Source organism: Delphinus delphis, chromosome 13 (assembly GCF_949987515.2).
Source record: "Delphinus delphis chromosome 13, mDelDel1.2, whole genome shotgun sequence".
In the NCBI taxonomy this organism is placed as follows: Eukaryota; Metazoa; Chordata; class Mammalia; order Artiodactyla; family Delphinidae; genus Delphinus; species Delphinus delphis.
The window spans coordinates 6293298-6314133 of record NC_082695.1 but is presented as its reverse complement, the minus strand read 5'-3'; the positions used below and the strand labels follow the sequence as shown (position 1 = coordinate 6314133).

The window sequence follows — 20836 nt, the reverse complement described above, 5'->3', positions numbered from 1 at the left end:
TGGCATACCTGTCCCTGCCTGCTTCCCACCACTCAGCCTTGCTAGGTTCTTCCTTCTCCAAGACCACGTCCCCCAGGAGCCTTCCTCAGTCCCTCCTGTCACTTCTGCTGTACTTGAACCTCCAGCCGGGTGGTTCCCCACGTGCTCAGGGCCTTGCCATGGCAGCCAACGAAGATTTGTTGAAAGAGCTCTTGGGTGGTAATTTTTTCTTCCTCTGTCTCTTTTTTTTCACGTGAAAGAGACAGAGCGGTGCTTCGATCCCCTCATTCATGAACACAATCCCAACAAAAGAAACACCCCCGACTCTCATCCGCACCAACAAGTTCACCGAGGGGTTTCAGAACATCGTGGATGCCTACGGGGTTGGGAGCTACCGAGAAGTGAACCCAGGTTGGAAGCCTGAATTTGCCAGTCTTTGTGTCTTATACATTTTATACATCACTGCTGCTTTTTTTCCCTATAAGAATATAATAGATATTTGGAAAAATAGGCCCACTGTTACTGTTTTGTTATCTTATTTAGTATAAAGTGTTAATTTTAACCTGTCAGTTCTCTCCTGAGAATTTGGGAGAAAGTCAAGGTCATTATACAGTATGTGGTCATGTTTGAATTAACTAGAATTTTCTGCCTTTGCTGCGAATCAGAAATCGCTTGCTTTTCCTGCAGCTCTCTTTACCATCATCACTTTCCCCTTTTTATTTGCCGTGATGTTTGGAGACCTTGGACATGGCTTTGTGATGTTCTTATTTGCCCTCCTGTTGGTGTTAAATGAAGATCATCCCAGACTAAGTCAGTCACAAGAGGTAAAAACATAAACACTCGGGCTCATTATATCTGTTTGGGCAGCATTAGTAGTGATTCTCTTCTGTTTAACTATAAAAAGAGACATTTAAAGATGTTCAGGGGCTTCCCTGGTGGCGCAGTGGTTGGGGGTCCGCCTGCCAATGCAGGGGACGCGGGTTCGTGCCCCGGTCCGGGAAGATCCCACATGCCGCGGAGCGGCGGGGCCCGTGAGCCATGGCCGCTGAGCCTGCGCGTCCGGAGCCTGTGCTCCGCAACGAGAGAGGCCACAACAGTGAGAGGCCCGTGTACCGCAAAAAAAAATGTTCAGTTTTGGGCGGTAACCGTAACCCACCTGAGACATGGTTGCGGGGGCGGGTGGGCCTTCACCCCTGTGTGATGGGGGCGTCTGTGCCGTGAGCTTGCTTTTGAGCAGCCCTGAGAGGAGCGGTTAAGAAAGTGCCCAAACCCGGTCGGTCACGCCGGCTTGTTCTCCCGGTGGCCCCGCTTCGCTCCCCACAGATCGTGCGGATGTTTTTCAACGGCCGCTACATCCTCCTGCTGATGGGGCTGTTCTCAGTGTACACGGGCCTCATCTACAACGACTGCTTCTCCAAGTCGCTCAACCTCTTTGGCTCCGGGTGGAACGTGTCTGCCATGTACAGCTCCGGTCACAGCCCAGCGGAGCAGAGGAAGATGATGCTCTGGAAGTGAGTGTCCTGCTGCCAGTGTCTCAGGTGGAGGGGAGTTTCTCCGAGTCTCCTTCCCCCTCCGCAGGAGGCCCTCACCCTGCTTTTCGTTACAGTGACAGCGTCATCAAGCACAACAGGGTTTTGCAGTTGGATCCCAGTGTTCCCGGAGTGTTCCGAGGCCCTTATCCTCTTGGCATCGATCCCGTGAGTGTCCCCCCCGCCTCCCCATTATCTCAGGTTCCTCGGTGCTGCCACCTAATTTTTTAATTAAAATTTAAAAAAATTTTTGGCCATGCCGTGCGGCTTGTGGGATCTTAGTTCCCTGACCAGGGATCGAACCTGTGCCCTCAGCAGTGGAAGCACGGAGTCCTAACCACTGGACCTCCAGGGAATTCCCAGTGCCACCTCGCTTTAACTGTCACAGAGGTTTCTCAGACTGTTCAGCACGGTTCAGGTGGTGGTACGCGAGGGGGTGGTACTCTGGGGGTTTCTGCCTGGATGCCAGAGGCTCACTGTGTGATCTGAGTCAGGCTGCTGTACAGAAGAAGCTGACGGTCAGTGCCCGAATACAAGACCACAGGGAGCTGGGGCTACGGTCTGTCCTACTTCCTGACCTGTTTTACTCTAGTGAGAAGTGGCACTTCCGGAGCCATGTAATGTGCACTGTTTCTTCGATATCTTCTTTGTACAAGTGAATTGTTTTTTTACCCTTTGATGTAGAAAGAAATAGTATGGAATTTTAGAGTGGAAAGGGAGCTTAGGCTTATCATGGTGCTTATTGAGGTGGTTGTTTGAAAGGGAAAAAGTGTGGGGAGAAGGAAAGTGAAGCCGTGGCTCCAGGGCCGGGGCTGCCCCTGTCCTGCCCCCAACACGGCTCAGCAGGCTGCTGCTTATGAGGCCCAGGCAGCATTTCCCTAGACCCAGGGGTCTTTACGGGGAATCTCAGCCTTAAAAGAAAAGCTTAGAAACTACCTCGAAATTGGTTTGGAGTGATGCGATACAGTAGTGAAAAAAACTGTGACAAAAGTCTAGCATTCCCAAATCTGAGCTCTCCAAGGTAGTTCTCTCCTGAATGTGCATTCTCATCTCTAAACATAATTGGTATAATTTAATGTTGTCAGTATAATTGGAAACTTGAAAAAACCTGACAACAGTCTCCTTAAGGAACAGCACTTTTCGCCTAAGGCAGTTGAAGGAAGTTAAAGTTTTCTTTTTTGGTTTTGTTTTGTCTTTAGATTTGGAACTTGGCCACAAATCGTCTCACTTTTCTGAACTCTTTCAAAATGAAAATGTCTGTGATTTTAGGAATTATTCACATGACTTTTGGAGTCATTCTGGGAATATTTAACCACTTGTAAGTACAGATTATTTTTTAACCGGTATTTATAAGCCAAGTTTTTATTATTTCTTAAACTTTGCTTCTTGATGGTAGACTACATGGATCTTAGAGGCAACCAGCATAGTGGTTTGTTGTATTAATATGATTCTGTTTTTTATTTATTTTTAAACATTTTTGGCTGCATTGGGTCTTTGCTGCTGTACGCGGGCTCTCTCTAGTTGCGGCGAGCGGGGGCTACTCTTCGTTGCGGTGCGCTGGCTTCTCATTGTGGTGGCTTCTCTCGTTGCGCAGCGTGGGCTCTAGGCGATGCGGGCTTCAGTAGTTGCAGCACGCGGGCTTAGTGGTTGTGGCTTGTGGGCCCTAGAGCACGCGGGCTTCAGTAGTTGCGGCACATGGGCTTAGTAGTTGTGACTAGGGCTCTAGAGCACAGGCTCAGTAGTTGTGGTGCACGGGTTTAGTTGCTCCGTGGCATGTGAGATCTTCCCGGACCAGGGCTTGAAGCCGTGTCCCCTGCATTGGCAGGCGGATTCTTAACCACTGAGCCACCAGAGAAGTCCTTTGATTCTGTTTTTTGTTTTTTTTTTTAATTTACTTTATTTATTTATTTTTGACTGCATTGGGTCTTTGTTGCTGCATGCGGGCTTTCTCTAGTTGTGGCGAGTGGGGGCTACTCTTCGTTGTGGTGCGCGGGCTTCTCATTGTGGTGGCTTCTCTTGTTGCAGAGCACAGGCTCTAGGCACGTGGGCTTCAGTAGTTGTGGTATGTAGGCTCAGTAGTTGTGGCTTGTGGGCTCTAGAGCACAGGCTCAGTAGTTGTGGTGCATGGGCTTAGCTGCTCCATGGCCTGTGGGATCCTCCCAGACAAGGGTTTGAACCCGTGTCCCCTGAATTGGCAGGCAGATTCTTAACCACTGCGCCACCAGGGGGCCCCAATTCTGTTTTGATGATAAGGTTTTTGGCAGCTTCATTGATTCAGCAAATATTTGTTGAGCACATAGAAGGTGCCTGGCACTATTCTAGGCACCAGGGATTGAACAGTGAGGAGGACAGAAAAAAGTTTTTGCCCTTATGGAGTTTACTTTCAAGTGAGGGAGACATGCAACATGTACATTCATATTTATTTCCAGAGGTGATTTTTGTCATATCTTTTTTTCATTTTCTAAATTAGAAAACTTTTGTTTGTTTCTTAGAGCTGGTATATTAGGGGAAAGAAATTATGTCTTTTCTCTCTAGCTGGATCTGACAGTGAAACACTAGTCATCTCTACTGTCTTCACATTTCTTTTCTTCGTGGTTACATCTGAATCGTAAGACAGATGACGTTATGCTGAGATAGACTTTGTCACAGAGAATTTAAGATTAATTTACTCTTTCCTTTTTCTCTTAGTCCAATGTTGTTCATGGGTTGATCGATTCCTTTTTTTTTTTTTCCCTAGACATTTCAGGAAGAAGTTCAACATTTACCTGGTTTCCATCCCGGAACTTCTCTTCATGCTCTGCATCTTTGGCTACCTTGTCTTTATGATTTTCTATAAGTGGCTGGTTTATTCAGCAGAAACCTCCAGAGTCGCTCCTAGCATTCTGATTGAATTTATTAATATGTTTTTATTCCCGGCTAGTGACACAGGTGGTCTTTACCCAGGGCAGGTAAGCAGTTGTGTCTTCCACTGTGAAGAACTCAAAGGAAGTCCTCCTGATAGCCTTTTTGTTTTCATCAGTAGAATGATTAAAGGTGCTTTCCACAGGCCTCCCGGGCACAGAGGGGCTTTCTGCTCCTCTGTGTGTTATCACAAGAGGGTTCCATCCTGCTCTGAGAGCTGTCTCGGGGGCCCTGGTCAGACTGTGTATTCCAAACTCGCTGCCCCTCGGTAGCCGTGAAAACTGGTGGGAAGAGAATGTATTACTGGAGGGTTCCTGAGGGCTGTCCATCCATCCATTTTTCCAGTTTCTTTAAAATCAACCTCTGACTAAGCCAGGTCCTCAGAGAACTGGCACTTGGGCCACGGCGCGCTGGCCCTCTCCAAAAGTGGCTTTTCTGTAACTGTGCATTTGTGTGACGCCATGCACGTCAGCTGTGAGTTTAGGAAACGAAAGGAAAAGGCACCCTGGCAAATGTAATTTAGCTTGCGTTTACTTTATGTTCCTTGTTAATAAAGAGACATTTTACTTGGTTTCCACTAGTTTAAGTGCACCAGTGACATTGTTAGCACATCTTCACGTTTTAACCGGCTTCCTCCCCTTTTGCACCAACAGGAGCACGTCCAGAGGCTGCTTCTGGTCATCACAGCGTTGTCTGTCCCTGTGCTCTTCTTGGGAAAGCCACTCTTCTTGTTGTGGCTTCACCGTGGGCGCAGTTGCTTTGGGGTCAGCAGGGTAAGTGTGGATTTGGCTGCATGTTTGTAAATGGTGAGCAAAGTCTGTTTTTAGTTGTGAGAGGTTTTGTAAAGAAAATGCCTTCCATGGGGTCCCAGACTCTGATTTAAAAGCCAAAGCTTCCTTTATCGAGAACTTTCGCGTTGCCTGTTCTGTAGAAGCGTGGTGCAAAGAGCCTGCCGTGTCTGGGCACGGGAGACAGGTCCTCTGGTAATGAACCACAAACCTATCAGTAGATGGAACTGAATCCCTCAGTACTGCTTGTCATAAAGCATTTTTGTTCCTTATTCTTGCCTCTTGATTTTTCAAGGTTTTTTTGTTTAATTTAAATAACGTAACTAAAGGAAATGTGGAAAATATAGAAAATAATGCCTACTATTTCTCCTACTCAGTTATAACCAGTGTTAACCATTTGTTGAGTTTCTTTCCAGACTGTTTTCTTGTGTGTCTAGTTTCTCATTTTATTTTATTTTTTATAAATTGTGGTAAAATACACATGGCGTAAATTTTCCATCTTAACCGTTTTTAGGTGCACGTTCAGTGGCATCACGTGCGTTCACGTTGTGCAGCCACCCCCACCATCCGTCTCCAGAACTTTTTCGTCTTCCTGAGCTGAGACTCTTTACTCATTAATATTAACTCCCCATTTCCCCTCGACCCAGCCCCTGGCACCCACCCTTCTACTTTCTGTCTCTATGAAGTTGACTACTTTAGGTACCTTATATAAGTGGAATCATATAGTGTTTCTGCTTTTATGACTGGCTGATTTCACTTAACCTAATGTCCTCAAGATTCCTCCATGTTGTAGCTTGTGTCAGAATTTCCTTCCTTTTTAAGGCTGAGTAATATTCCATTATATGGATAGACCACATTTTGCTTATCAGTTCATCCATGAATGGGCACTTGGGTTGTTTTCACCTTTCAGGTACTGTGAATAATGCTCCTAAGAACATGGGTGTATAAATATCTCTTGGAGTCCTTGCTTTCAGTTCTTTTGGGTATATACCTAGAAATGGTAATTCTTTGTTTAATTTTTTGGGAACCACCAAACGTTCCACAGTGGCTGCGCCATTTTATGTTCCCACCAGCAATGCACAAGAGTTCCAGTTCCTCCATACCCTAATCAGCACTTATTTATTTTCTTTTTTTTGGTTTGTTTACAATAGCCATCCTAGTGGGTATGATATGCTTATTTTCTTTCAAAGGACTTTTTTTTTTATTCCTAAAGAGCTGAATTTTTAAAAGAATCGAAGGGGTGCTAACTTTGATTTTGTCACAACCTTGTGATTTTGTTTGCGGTACGCAGGCCTCTCACTGTTGTGGCCTCTCCCGTTGCAGAGCACAGCCTCTGGACGCACAGGCTCAGCGGCCATGGCTCACGGGCCCAGCCGCTCCGTGGCATGTGGGATCTTCCCGGACCAGGGCGTGAACCCTCATCCCCTGCATCGGCAGGCGGACTCCCAACCACTGCGCCACCAGGGAAGACCCACAACCTTGTGATTTTAAAGGCACTGACTCTGTATTCTTTGGGTTGTCTTTTTAGAGTGGTTACACACTTGTAAGGAAAGATAGCGAGGAAGAAGTTTCTTTGCTGGGAAGCCAAGACATAGAAGAGGGAAACAACCAAATGGAAGATGGTTGTAGAGAAGTGACGTGTGAAGAGGTAACCTTTTCAGTTACTGTTGGTGATGTTAGGTAAGGAGCCAGGCTTGCACAGAGATGATCGTCATTATGAGAGTGATAAGAATCATCTTAGAAAACAAAATTGAAAGCAAAACAACCGTTACTCCAAGCTTTCCACATGCTGTTCTGGTCATACAATTGTCATCATAATATAATGATTCTGGGTTAACATTTTGTGAGTTTCAGTCTTACAGTGGGATTTATAGTGTTAACATTACAAGTTGTGATGCTGAGTGACTTAAGGTGCCATGAACATTGCTTTGAGAAGACTCTCGTCTTCATTAGAACTTGCCCATAGTTGTAAGAAAGAGACCCTATTCACACTGGCTTCAAGGGGAATCTGCTGGCCCACATCAGGATGGGGCAGAGTGGGCCTCAGGAGGGTGGGGCTTTGGATTTCCAATCCCAGCTAGTCTGAGTTAGTTTTTCTTTGCAAGTTTGCCTCATATTCTGAAGCCAGTTGGCCCCTTGGTGTTGGAACCGTGGCCACAGTGAGCACTGGGCTTATTTTCTTCAATCAGAGAAAAGTGCACTTCCCTGCTTGTTACCATGAGGAAAAATCCCAGGGAAGTGCTGTGATTGGCCTGGCCAGGGTCACTTGCCATCCCTAGACCAGTGACTGCTGCAGTAGTCTGCATGGGCTGCCACAACCACACACTCGGGGGCTTCGGTTACAGAAATGTATTTCCCACGGTTCTGGAGGCTGGAAGTCCAAGGTCAAGATGTTGGCCAGGTTGGTTTCTCCTGGGGCCTCTCTCCCAAGCTTGTGGATAGCCACTTTATCGCTGTGTCCCCACATGGCCTTTTCACTGTGCGTGCCTCTTTGGTGCCTCTTCCTCTTCTTATAAGGACACCAGTCCTATTGGGTCAGGCCCCACCCTTATGACTTCATTTAACCTTACTTACCTCCTTAAAGGCCCCATATCCAAACACAGTCACATTGGGGATTAGGGCTTCAACAGACAAATTTTGGGGGGAACACAATTCAGCCCATAACAACTGTGCGATACAGGGTTAGATGGCAGAAGAAACAGTTCCTCCCAGAGAAGGGAAGCACAGTCCTGGCAGACAGAACAGAGCACGTCTGTTACTGTGGTCTGCTTTATTTTCTTGGAAACTTTTTTGGCTGTCCGATGAGGACAAAACAGAATTTCTTAGTCAACCTTTTGTAATTATTATGTAATTTAGTGTTTTAATTTGGGACAATTAATAATTAAGTTTTTAAGATCATAAAGAAACAAAAAGCGGAGCTGGAAAGAATGTGGGAGCCATCTTGCCCAGTGTTCTGCAGCGTTTTCTCTATCAGGGACTCTTCTATAATCTCCCCTTGTCAGACTTGTATTAAGATGCTCTTATCTATTAAACACACACACGTGTTCACAGTCTCCTAATCTTGTGGTTGGTAGATGTCTGTTTCTCATTACACGTTTTGTAATGACTAAGAGTACCTCAAGAACCTCGTTGGGCTGCCTGAGGGCCGTGGGCATTGTGCCATCACAGTTCTGGTCCAGCCACCCTCGCCTTACGTGCAGGACCGCGGCCTGGGGACAAGGGGGCGGGAGCTCTGTGGGTCGGGGAACTGGTTAGTGGCGGAGTTGTGAGCAGAGCTCTGTTCCTCACACGCCAGCACATCCTCACCAGTATTCCAGAAGCCAGTCCTTTCACTGTAATCCTGAAAGTGGAGCAGACTTGTAGCTTGTGGAAGTAAGCATGTCACGGGTGGAGTCTAACACATGTTGTGTCATCTCTCTCAGTTTAATTTTGGAGAAATATTAATGACCCAAGTAATTCATTCCATCGAGTACTGTCTGGGATGCATCTCCAACACCGCTTCGTACCTGAGGCTCTGGGCACTCAGTTTGGCTCACGCACGTAAGTTTTGCTTAGACCTGTAGCTCCCGAACTCTGTGTCGAGACGCCCCGCAGCGCCTCGGTTAAGTCATGGGGGCACCATGGGACATTGAAAAATTTTGATGGAAAGGGCACTATTTTTCAGATACTATGTGAACAGGGACTGTTAAGTTGTTTGGACTTGACTACTTACTGCACTGGTCTCCTGGGTATTTCTTTTGGCCTCAGGGTGCTGTGAAAAAAATCACTGGGACACACGAGGGCTTCAAGGACCGAGAAGGCTTGGGAACATCTGGCGTAGGCATTTCGCTCCCTCTGCTCTGACCATTATTGTTTTTGTTATTACTATTATTGTATTCAGTGCTGCCTTACCAAGTGTGAATGTCTAGTTATGTCAAGCAAGTTCTAAAACAATGCTGATTAATAGTTTTGATGCGTGGATTTCAGTTACCTGCGTTTAGTTAAGTCTCAGCAGTCCCCCAAGAACATGGTTGAAATTTCAGTTACTACAGTAAAAATTGTGTGTATGGGTGCAAAGTGCAGGCTTCACTGCTGGCCCTTCAGCCCGCAAGCCACTATGTAAATAGCACAGACGCGCATCACGAACAGAGACCAGCTGCATCACTTCTCTCGGAGTCTGTTGTGGTTGGACCCTGTGCACCTGCTGCTCAGTTCATGCGCAGATAGCAAGGCGCATGGTGGTGCTGGCTCCTTGTGGGCCGGTGGTAAACCCACATGGCATTTAAAAGCGGATTGCTGAACCGAGGGAATTGGCCAACAGAGATGAAGAAGTGCAGCAGAGGAACAAACAGTGATATGCTGGAAGTGAAATGCAGATCGAATGTAACTGGAGTTTAGGGAGAAAGAGCTGACACGGGAGTGGTGACACTGGTGCCGTTCGAGAGGCGAAATCTGCAGCCAGAGGAACTTGGTGATGTACAGAAAGAAGATGCAGGTGTCCCAGAAGTGGTGCCACAGGAACTCTAGGAGGTATTTCAGGACATTGAAGGTGCAAAGCATACCGTGTTAGAAGCTGATCCAAACTCAGAAAAGAGTCGGACAGCCAAGTAGGATGCCAAGCATTAGAGAAGATGCTCACTCCGTGTCAAGGTGCCCAGCCAAGCCCAAGTCACATGAGAAGAAGGCTGTTCAAAGCATCCTTGATAAGTTCTTACCAAAACCCCCCAGCAATTGAATGCTCAATGTTGCTAATGTTTTAAGAATAGATTTACTCTTGTTTTTCATTTCTCTGTGCATTTATAACCAACAGTAAGAGAGTTTTTAATGTTTTGACAAAAATTTTGAAAGGTCCTAGAACAATTGTAATTTTTCCCGTTGACCATTTAAGGATGCTTTGGACGGTCATTGCTCTGCTCCTGCATTACTGTGCAAAGACTGTACTTGGGAAAACTACCAGATGATAGAGGTTTTTGTTGTTGTTGTTACATTGATATTTTTGTAAGCATAGCCGCAAGTCTAGAACTTGCTGGCGGGAGGGGGTCCATCATCTTCATATTACAGAGGAGGAGACTGAAGCCCAGTGAGGGTTGGTGCTGGCGCACGGTCACCCACCTGGTCAGTCAGTAGCCGAGTCAGGACTGATGCCCAGCTTCCCGCTGCCTGGCCCAGTGCTGCGTTGGGACAGAGCCAGCCGGACCCCTATTTGGGTCAGGATCTCTCATTGGCAGGCAGGCAGGGCTCTGATTTCTCTGGAATGTCAAGTCTTCCTCCGTGTTTGAGATGATCAAGTTGCTGGTTAACTTTTACGTGGGAAGCCGATTACGTTTGTCTTAAATGGGTGTGTATTTATTTTAGGGATAACAATTCAAAATTGTTTCAGAAGGAAACCCAGTCTAACTAGCTAATTGAAGTGACTCACTGAAGGTGAACAGAAGTTAACTTTGCAAAATGCTTGCCTTGCAGAGCTATCTGACGTGCTGTGGGCCATGCTGATGCGGGTCGGCCTCCGCGTAGACACGACCTACGGGGTCTTGCTGCTTCTCCCAGTCATCGCTCTCTTTGCGGTTTTGACCATTTTCATCCTTTTGATCATGGAAGGGCTTTCTGCATTTCTTCACGCCATCCGCCTCCACTGGTGAGTTTGGAATTTAGCTTTGGAACTGTTACTTAACAAAAATCTAACACCCTACTCCCCCAGTACGTACATATATGTGTAACAGTTCCAGTGATATGTATACGTATACATATATTATTTAGGCTACTTCTCCCCTTCCCGGGATTGGGATATGTATTCTGATCCCCTGAGTTAAAATTGTATTTTGTTTCTGAGCTTTTGTCGCCGACACATAAAAGCAAGTTTGCGCTTGCTGAACAATTCTGTGTATGTCACACTTTCAGTTCACTTTGGGTCTGACAGGTTGCTTTATCTTATTGTAAACCATATTTCTTAATGTTTTACAGTGTATATCAGATTACTTGTCTGTGTATCCAGTTACTGGGGAGAGAGAGGTTCCCAATACTCATGTGTATATCCATAGGGTGGGAGGTGACGTGAGGTGTCAGCGTTTTCTTCATGAGAAAGCCAGCAAAGGGCCGGTGTGTGTGTGTGTATTTTATCTAAGCAAAAGTATTTGTGCCAAGAGCATGTATGGAATGAAGCAACTTCAGAAGCACAGGAACTTTTTTCTTTTTTAACTTATAAATGTTGTTTTAAGGAATGTAGCAAGTGTTATTCAGAATCTTTCATTAATACATGGTTTTGTTTTGTTTTGTTTTGTTTTTTTAGGGTAGAATTTCAGAACAAATTCTACGTTGGTGCAGGCACCAAATTTGTTCCTTTCTCACTCAGATTACTTTCTTCGAAGTTTAGTGACGACATGGCATGATCATGTTGCCGTATCCAACAAGCTTTCAGATTTAAGGAGAATTATCATGTTGTAGAATTTCCTTATGTTAAATTGACGATAGGAAAAATTCCATCTTCATTAACTGCCTTATGAGATAGCCAAATGATTCTGTAAGATATACCTCTTCCTCATATGTTAAATAATTTTGTAAAGTTTCTCAATTTCAGATATATAAATTTCTTTCAGTTTTTATGATGAGCAAATATAAGTTAATGCCAAAAGTTATGTTAAAGTTATTTTTAAAAATATAGTCTTGGGGGAGAGAAGCCAATTTTGAATGGCTAATTGAAAATGGTCTTAAATACTTGATTCCTTTTCAACTTATTTAAAAAAAAAAACTAGAGTTATTCTGTCACCTGAAGTTGTCAGATAATATTTTCCAACAGCTGAAGTTAAGTAGTTTTTAAAAAAATTTAATGATGGTTAATCAAAAGATTCACATTTATTTTGCTTGGTTAAAAGTATGCAAACTTTTTTTATCGTATGCTATCTAGAATTGCAAGTAGAATTGTTTCTACGATTTTGTCTTGTTATAATAATTGGAGAAAATGGGATAAAATAACATACAACAAATGGTTATCCCACTTGTATATTTTTTTAAAGACTCTTGTTATCCTTACATAAAACCAATTATGATAATTGTATGTTTGGGAAGATAAACTGTGTACTGAGCCTTAAAATCCAGTGTGACTGTAGACGATGTAATATGGATATGATTCGAACGTAGTGACCAGCTTGGCTGACTTCCCTGAACCAAAAGGGGTTTATACTGAGTGAAGGAAAGATAAAAAGTAGGATTTTGTATATTTTTATAATAAAATATAAATTAAGGTATTTTACCATGAAGAGGTTGCACCTATCCTTGAGAACAGTATAATTATAATGATTCAGTTTCAGACTAATTCGAAATAAATGTCTAATAAAGGCATTTAGAGTTAAACTTTTAAAAACTATTTAGATCAGTTGAAAACCAATTCTTACTAAGCCATTAATGTATATAATCTTCAGATTAAATTCATCTTTTCACTTGACATTTGAGTCAGTCCTGTTGAACATTTTGATCTGTCCTGTATTCTTGTAAATTATGTTCGTTTTTCATATTTTACTGTAACTGAATTTAGATAATTATTTTCAAAAAGAAACCTGCAGTATTTTCGCTTTCTTAACATTTTGAGTAACTCACATGAAGAGGCCCGCTTGTCTCCTTCACCTTGGCTGGTGGTAGAGAGTTTGGTGTTTTCATTACAAGTTAAGATCATGGTAGCCCTGAATTTAAGCGTATCTTTTCAGGTAATTTCAAGGCCTATTTGCTGAGAGGCATGAATTGAACATCATGACATAACTGTGACTCTGACATTAGACCTTTTTTTTTTTTTTTTTTTTTTTTGGCAGTATGCGGGCCTCTCACTATTGTGGCCTCTCCCGTTGCGGAACACAGGCTCCGGACGCGCAGGCTCAGCGGCCATGGCTCACGGGCCCAGCCGCTCCGCGGCATGTGGGATCCTCCCGGACCGGGACACGAACCCGCGTCCCCTGCATCGGCAGGTGGACTCTCAACCACTGCGCCTGACCAGGGAAGCCCTGAACCTTTTAAATTGTAGTAAAGATTCCATGCTACTCCTCTCATATGAGATGCTGTCCCTCATAATATCAAACATAAAATGATGCTGATGAAACTCTTAAAAATGATACTGCTGGGCTTCCCTGGTGGCGCAGTGGTTGAGAGTCCGCCTGCCGATGCAGGGGATGTGGGTTTGTGTCCTGGTCCGGGAGGATCCCACATGCCGCGGAGTGGCTGGGCCCGTGAGCCATGGCCGCTGAGCCTGCGCGTCCGGAGCCTGTGCCCCGCAACGGGAGAGGCCACAACAGTGAGAGGCCCGCGTACCGCAAAAAAAAAAATGATACTGCTGTCAACGTTAAGTTTCTTCAGAAAGGCACTTGGACACTTCTTTTGGGTGAATATGAAATCTGAATAATGCCTTCCAGGTTTCAAATGTGTCCCTCACAAGTTCTTATTTTTATTATTTTACTCCAAGATGGTAACTAATTCATCCTTAGGAAACCCACCATTTTAACTGACTAGTAAACTGACTAGTTAACCGACTAGTAAACAAGAGACGTACAGCATCTGCTAGAATTCTTTTCTGTCCCCATTGGCAGTTGTCACGGGGGCCACTTTTTAATTCCAGTGAACGCCTCTATCAGGGCATAGAACAGAGGGTGAAGAGTCACTTTTCAACTGAAACCTATGTAGTACTGTAGAACATAATGGTATAAAAGACGGATTGTCAGTCCTAATTTTTGTGAAAGAACTCTCTAGAATTACAGTTTGATGGTGTCTTTTAGGCACAAAGGTATATTTTCTTTCTTAATATAAAGCTGCTGGTTCCAGTGTCATGTTACCAGAGCAGTTGCTCTGTTTTGTTTGTTAAGCTGTTTGGTAGAACTATTATGTGTACAGTTTTTAAGACATAACTTCATGCCCTTGATAGCAAGCATCCAGGGGAAGAATGCTCAGTTGTCTGGATGATGCTAAGTTAACCTGTTTATTTTCCTAACGCGAAAAGTCACGACTGCCACGTCTTCCGGTTTTCATTCAGGTGTGCATCCTAAAATAGAAATCCAAGGGATTTCTTCAGAAAAATAGAGTTTGCTTTCGGCCTGCAAGGGTGAAGGAGGTCCTCGTGGTGATGTGATTGTGCTGAGTTAAGGAGTGCAAAGGGGGTTTGATGGGGGTCACGCTGAGCTCGTGGCCTGGCAGCTTATCGCGGCTAGGACGTTGAGGGGACTCACCTTTCACTGAGTGCCACTCTGTCCTCATTTCTGGAATGGGTATTTTATAACAACATTCTGATCTGAATTTTCATTCTGCAGCAGTTTAATAAGGCGTAGACTATAGGATAGGTAACTCTTATGTTTACGAATTAAAAATTCAGACACTTTAGGGCCTGATTCATTTTGGAAAACAGAAATAAAAATAACTTCAACTGTTCTGCAGTCTGCATTTAAAAACAACTTTATTAAAAATTTAAAAGCCAGGTTTGCTTGCATGCCATCTGGTATATCTCCAGCAAGGTTATTAAGAAATCTTATTCAAGATGATGAAAATAAGACAGGTCCGAGTAGTAATTTTCCAACAGCCAGGCCAATGATGCTGAACTTTGGTTTAGAATTTTAAGAAATACTTAGAACATTCTACCTGTTCCTTGATGGGAAAATCCAATAAGAAGGCTAGGTTCTTAGGGTCAGCCCAATAATCTCTAGGGGCTCTGTGAGGGAAAACGACTGAACAAGTTAAAGAACTACAGATGTATGAAGGGACACATTTGCATCTTCCTATCAGTATTGAACTTCCCTTTATTAATGAAAAATAAATTTATCTCTATTTTTGAAACGTGGGTGTTTTGCTTTATTATGCTTTGGATTGGCTACAGAGCTGAAGAGCTCGGCTTCTCCTACTCTGTAGCCAGTGTCCCTTCTTGGGGCTCCGCCTTCCCTGATCCTGGTACACCGGAAGGAGCTTGCCCCTTCTTGGGAATCTTCGCTGTGTATTTGCTCTTCTGACGCCCTTTGATCCATAGCGACCCGAGGGCTCAGACTATAGTCCTTTTGCCTCGCGTCCAACTTTGCCTCTACCACCTCCGAGATACCGTGACTTTGTCTGTCACGTATCTTGCCACTGTTTCCTTATCGACAAAGCGGGCAGGACAGTCCCAGACGCCGTGGCGGTTAAGAATCACAGGAGGCCTTGCGCATGCAGCACTTATAAGGATCCTGGCGCACCTCCAGGTCTGCAGTCGGCTGCCTTCCTACACGTCTTTCCGTCCCCGGGGCTTGCGTGCGGCCGTCCAGCTCATCTCGGTCCTCCCAGGAGGAAGGGGGCGCCCAACCGGGGGAAGAGCCCCGACCCTCCTCCGTGCGCAGGCTGGGGCGCCACGGCCCCTCCCCAGGGGCTCCGCGCCACCCTCCCGAGTCCCGCTTCGCGCCTCTGAGAGCGCGGGGCCCGGGTGCAGGGGCGCCCGGGGACCGTGGGGCCCCGTGCCCGCGGCGGCCGTTGCCGGGGCGCCCGTTGCTAGGGGCGCCGTTACCACAGACGCCTGCCCGGCGCTACACTCCCTGAGCCCGGTGCTGCCAGCTCTGCGGCGCCATGGACGACCTACGGGTGCTGTGGATGCGTGACCGAGTGTACACCGCCTTCGGCATCACAGACCCCCAGATCTTCGAGGAGTTGCTGAACCGCAACGACGGCGAGGTCGAGGACCTCATCCTGCACTTCCTCAACCAGACCAGCGACGAGGAGGGCGCCTCGACTCTCTTCTTCTACCGCAAGGTGGTGCCCGAGGAAGTGGAGGTGGAGATCGGTGAGCCCCGCGGCCGCCCTCCCGCCGCGCCCCCTCCTGCCCCGTTTCCCACCTCACCACCGCGGGGACTGCAGACCCCCCGCCCACCCCGCTCTTGGCCTCACGTGCATTCCGCAAATGCTTATTGTCGCCCACCGTGTGCAGGCACAGTCCAGGCACTGGGTGAACTGGACAAGCCCACTTGGAAAGTCAGACCTTGAGTGAATAATCACAACAAACACTCATTGAGCGCTTACTCTGTGCCAGGTACAGTTCCAAATGCGTATATCAGCTACTAATCCCATGAAGTGGGTGTATTGTTATCCCATTTTACAGATGAGCAAGCTGTGGCACAGAGAGGGTTAACTAGCTCATCCACACAGGTCACATAGTAAAGACTCAGAAGAATATGTGTCGCTGTCCAATGACGTCTCACAGACGGATAGAGAAACGGCCCAGGGGCTGAGAGGGTCAGTTCATCCTCACTCTCTCAGATGGTGACAGGGTCTCCTAGAGGTGGAGAAGAGTGCCCCTTCCTATCTTCCCAGGCTCCCGACGTGCTACTGTAAAGTAACACCAAAACAATTTTTTAAAACAATTTAAAAAGATTACATTAGATTTAAACGTTTATGTTGAACAATTTAGCATTTTAAATAAAAATAATGACAGTGACTGATGCCCAGAACCTTCTGTGGAGGTGGCCGGTCCAGCCCAGGGACACAGAGACAGCCTGGGGTGGGGGGAGGGGGAGACAGGACAGAGTGCAGGGGACACTCAGAAAGGAGATTGAGAGACACACAAGTTCTCTCCCAGTAGGAACACCAGTGTCAGTGCAGCTGTCACGGACCGGGTTTGTGTGATGTGTCCCATCAGTGTCAGTCTCCCGTGCTAGTGTCACATCTTCACGAGGCTTCTGGATCCCCTCCAGGACCTTTCACAGGGTGGGATGGCAGAGCCAGGCAGAAGTTTTTTTTTCTTAAAAGGCCGTAGGCACATTTATTTTAAATGTACATTCTTTGCACAAAATAATACACATATTCACTGTAGAAAAATCCAAGCCCATAAACAATAACAAATTGCCAATGACACCCAGAGAGATGACCCTTGTAACATTTGGAATCTAATTCTGTCCCCCGCTCCCTTCCCCGGGAGACCTTTGGACCTGGATGTTACATTATAATAGGACCTTGAATTTAGACTCTCATGATCACCAAGTGAAATTCTGATACACTAACAGGATTGACTTTTACATGTACCATATTTCAGTAACCCTGATTTTGTATACTTGAACATATATATATACATACACCAAGACCCTAAGAAATGAATGCAACCTGGACTTCTCGTGGCCTCTGAGGGCTTCTGTTAATAGTTCGTGGCTGTTTTCTGTGCTGTGTGTACTACCACATGTTCAGCCCAGTGTCTCCTGGCAGGATGCCCCTGTTCTCTGTGAAAGGAGATTTTAGTCTCACTTCCGAGGGTCCCCTTGCTTAATTCCTCCAAAGCGTCCTCGGAAATCCCCCGAGCACTATGTCTGTTTCTGGTCTGTCTCTAACCCACCCCTCAGCCCACCCCAACGTTCTTCCCCTCCTTTTCTGGTCTTCTCACTGTCATCACATCTTGAGGATGGCAATGTATTCCCTGCTGAGGATGCCGTCCCCAGAAACTCAAAGCTACTGCTCCTGGGGGCACTAGAATGGTGTTGAGTGTTGGGGGTTGGGTTCTGGACAGAGGTGGGGAGACGGGACCTCCTCTCCAGCTCTGGGTTTCAAGTTGTCACTCACCCTCTGCTTATTAAGCCTGCAGACTCACAAAGACCCTTGGTCAGTTTTATTGGATCCTTTATGGGGTCTCTGGTTTGTCCAGAGGACCTGGAGTGGGGTCAATGCATGTCCTTCATCCCTCTTTTCTCTCTATTTCTGCCTCTCCCCTGGTCAAGACTTCTCTCTGCTCCTAGTTAAAAATTATTTGAATGGAGACAGATGCTGGCAGGGTGGTCTTGAGGAAAGAGGGGTGTCTAGACCAGCAGCAGCTAGTCCAAGATGCTGTTCTAATAGCTAAGCATGTGTTGTTTCTTGAAATAACAAAATGGAACCATCCTGTCCATATCGCTTGATAACTTGCTTACATTTTTACACAGTAATTTTTAGAAATTGCAAAATTACACAGTAATTTAAAAATTACACGGTATTAAGTAATTAATACTTACTTCCAGTAAGTATTACTGAAAGATGTTCTCTTAAAAATTCACATAACATAGAATTTAGAAACACAGAAAATAAAAAGTGAAAAAATAATCCTTCACTCTTCCCTCAGCCCTGTTCCCATTCCTATAGGCAACCACTAGTGATAGTTTGGTGTATATCCTGCCAGAGCTCTTCTCAGATCTATCTGTCTATCTATCTATCTATCATCATTTATATCTTTCCAGATAATGGTACGTATATAATGATAATATGTAGATGTATATAGAGAGTTCCTGAAATCATAAATAAGATCACTCTTTATGTAGTATGTTGTGACTGGTCCTCCCTCAAAGATATCTTGCAGAATTTTTCATGTCAGTACCTATAGATCTATGTAACTTTATAGATGTACCATATTTTATTTATCCATTCCCTAATGAATGGACACTTATCTTTCCACAGTATTTTATTTTACACACGTCACGATGTGCGTCTACCTTTGTGCTCTTGCGGTATTTTGTGGGAGAGATTTCTAAAAGTGGAACTGTGGGCTTGGCGGGTGTGTGCATTTACAGTTTGGATGGGTCCTGCCAAACTGCTCTCTAGAATGGCCCTCCCACTCCACACCTGGCAACGGTATTGAGGTGTCCGTTTGCCAACATCCTTGCCAACGTTGGGTATTATCGTTAAAATTTTTGCCAACCCCACAGATGAAAGGTGGATGCACTTCCTCGTTCTCATGTACATTTGTATCATAATTAGTGGAGTTGAGCCTCTTTTTTTATGCATGATGGTCATTTATATTTCTTTGGGGTGCTTGTAACTATGTGATCATCCTGTGTCCTTCATCTCATGGAGAATTTGCACAGATCTTTCTTTCATGTCCCTTAAGGCTGTTTCCAGTAACTGGGATGTTTCTGTGGGACTGTGTGTTGGTTCGCAAACCACCCTCATACACGGAGGGCAAGGAGAGACCAGAGAAAGAGGCAGCCAGCCACTCTGGATCAATAGGTGGCGGTCTTGGGCGTGGCTGGCCGAGATCACTGCCCTCCCGCCGGCATCTAAGAGTTTATAGAGAGGGCTTCCCGGGGTTCAGGCACCCACACTGTCTGGCAGTCTCAGCCACACCTGATCTCTCCAGGTGCATTCTTGAAATGGCTTCCACAGTGGGCATGGTGGGCAAGGTGGACATCCCCAGGACAGGGCAGGGGCAAGGGGCCTCCGATTGCCCGGGGTCAGCTCACAGGTCGGGCAGCGGTCCTGTCTTCTCGATGACCTCCTCCAGCCGACTGTAATAGGCACGACTCTCCTGGGGCCACGGACCAACCCTCAGTGCCAAGGAGAGCAGTGGAACAATTATGTTTTTTTTTGTTTCTTTTGCTTTATGTGGCTATAAAGACGGCGAGGTTCCTGGCCCGTCTGAGGAGGAAGAAGAGGAAGAAGAGACCCAGTCGGCGGATAGAGCATCAGGTCTGGAATTGGGAGTGAGCGGCACCGTGGGGAGGGGTCCGCGTGCCCAGACGAGAATCAGTTTCTGCTTTTTACTTTTGTGAAGCTGCGACTTGGTAAGAAGTACAAGGAGAAAGTGCTGGGTGTGCATAGGTTCATTATGAACTACCCGGGGCTGCCATAACCAAGGACCACAGACTGGGGGGCTTAGAACAACAGCACTGCCTTGAAGGAGGCAGTGCCGGAGGCTACAAGTTCAAAATCAAGGTGTGGGCAGGCTCTGGGGCCGGATCCTTCCTGGCCTTTCCCAGTTTCTGGTGGCTGTAGGCTTCCTTGATGTTCCTTGGCTTGTAGACACATCCCTCCAATCTATGCCTCTGTCGTCACATGGCTGTCTGCCCTGTGTGTGTGTGTGTGTGTGCGCGCGTGCGTGCGTGCGCGCATGTGTGTATGCATGTATGTGTATGTGCGCATGTGTATATGCATGTATGTGTGTGCGTGCACGCATGTGTACGTGTGTATTTGTGTGTGAATGTGTGTATTTGTGTGTATACATGTGTATATATGTGTGTGTGTATATATGTGTATGTGTTTTTATATAGTGTGTGTGTGTGTGTGTGCGTGTCTGAATCACCTCCTTTCTCTCATAGCAGCACCAGTCATTGGATTCAGGGACCACCCTCTCCACTATGACCTGTTGACGAAAATAATAAACAATCAATAATAAGAATAGAAAAGATTTTTATTCGAGCCAAACTGAGGACTGCGGCCTGGGGGCCAGCTTCCCATGTTACTCTGAGAAGCTGCTCTGGAGAATCAGGGTTTTCAGCACAGTTTTATATCTTGTCAGAACAAAGAACACTAAACAAGTCAGGAAACCTTTCTTCAAGGTTTCAAAAAACAAACAAACAAACAAAACAACAGACCAGCACGTACATGCACAGCACATACAGCAAGGCCTTGGCACCTGGGAAGGGAGTCGTATTATCAAGGGAGGACCAGCATTGGTGTCCCAGGAAGGGAGGCTTTTAATCTTTATTTTTTATTTATTAAAAAAAATTTTTTTATTGGGGTATAATTGATTTACAATGTCGTGTTAGTTTCTGCTGTACAGCAAAGTTAATCTGTTATACAAACACGTATATCCACTCCTTTTTAGATTCTTTTCCCCTATAGGCCATTACAGAGTATTGAGTCGAGTTCCCTGTGCTCTACAGCAGGTCCTTATGAGTTATCTGTTTTATGTATAGTAGTGTGTATGTGTCAATCCCAGTCTCC

General features: G+C 45.7%; 2 protein-coding genes across 3 annotated transcripts in view; both read left to right on the top strand.

Annotated features, from left to right (window-relative positions):
- Positions 1-12156, top strand: part of ATP6V0A2 (ATPase H+ transporting V0 subunit a2) — a 35983-nt gene extending 23827 nt beyond the window's left edge. Inside the window, exons 10-20 of one of the 2 annotated variants that reach the window (XM_060027912.1) lie at positions 246-390; positions 667-803; positions 1303-1490; positions 1586-1676; positions 2708-2826; positions 4246-4456; positions 5063-5182; positions 6726-6845; positions 8620-8737; positions 10640-10811; positions 11463-12156. In XM_060027912.1, coding sequence (XP_059883895.1) covers positions 246-390; positions 667-803; positions 1303-1490; positions 1586-1676; positions 2708-2826; positions 4246-4456; positions 5063-5182; positions 6726-6845; positions 8620-8737; positions 10640-10811; positions 11463-11562 — 1521 coding nt within the window. In that variant the 3' untranslated portion in view covers positions 11563-12156. Of the gene's footprint in view, positions 1-239; positions 391-666; positions 804-1302; positions 1491-1585; positions 1677-2707; positions 2827-4245; positions 4457-5062; positions 5183-6725; positions 6846-8619; positions 8738-10639; positions 10812-11462 lie in introns of both variants that reach the window. The other variant, XM_060027910.1, reaches the window with a different exon arrangement.
- A 3315-nt stretch (positions 12157-15471) lies between these two features.
- Positions 15472-20836, top strand: part of DNAH10 (dynein axonemal heavy chain 10) — a 147578-nt gene continuing 142213 nt past the window's right edge. The window contains exons 1-2 of the mRNA XM_060027909.1: positions 15472-15944; positions 19508-19579. Coding sequence (XP_059883892.1) covers positions 15731-15944; positions 19508-19579 — 286 coding nt within the window. The 5' untranslated portion in view covers positions 15472-15730. The remainder of the gene's footprint in view (positions 15945-19507; positions 19580-20836) is intronic.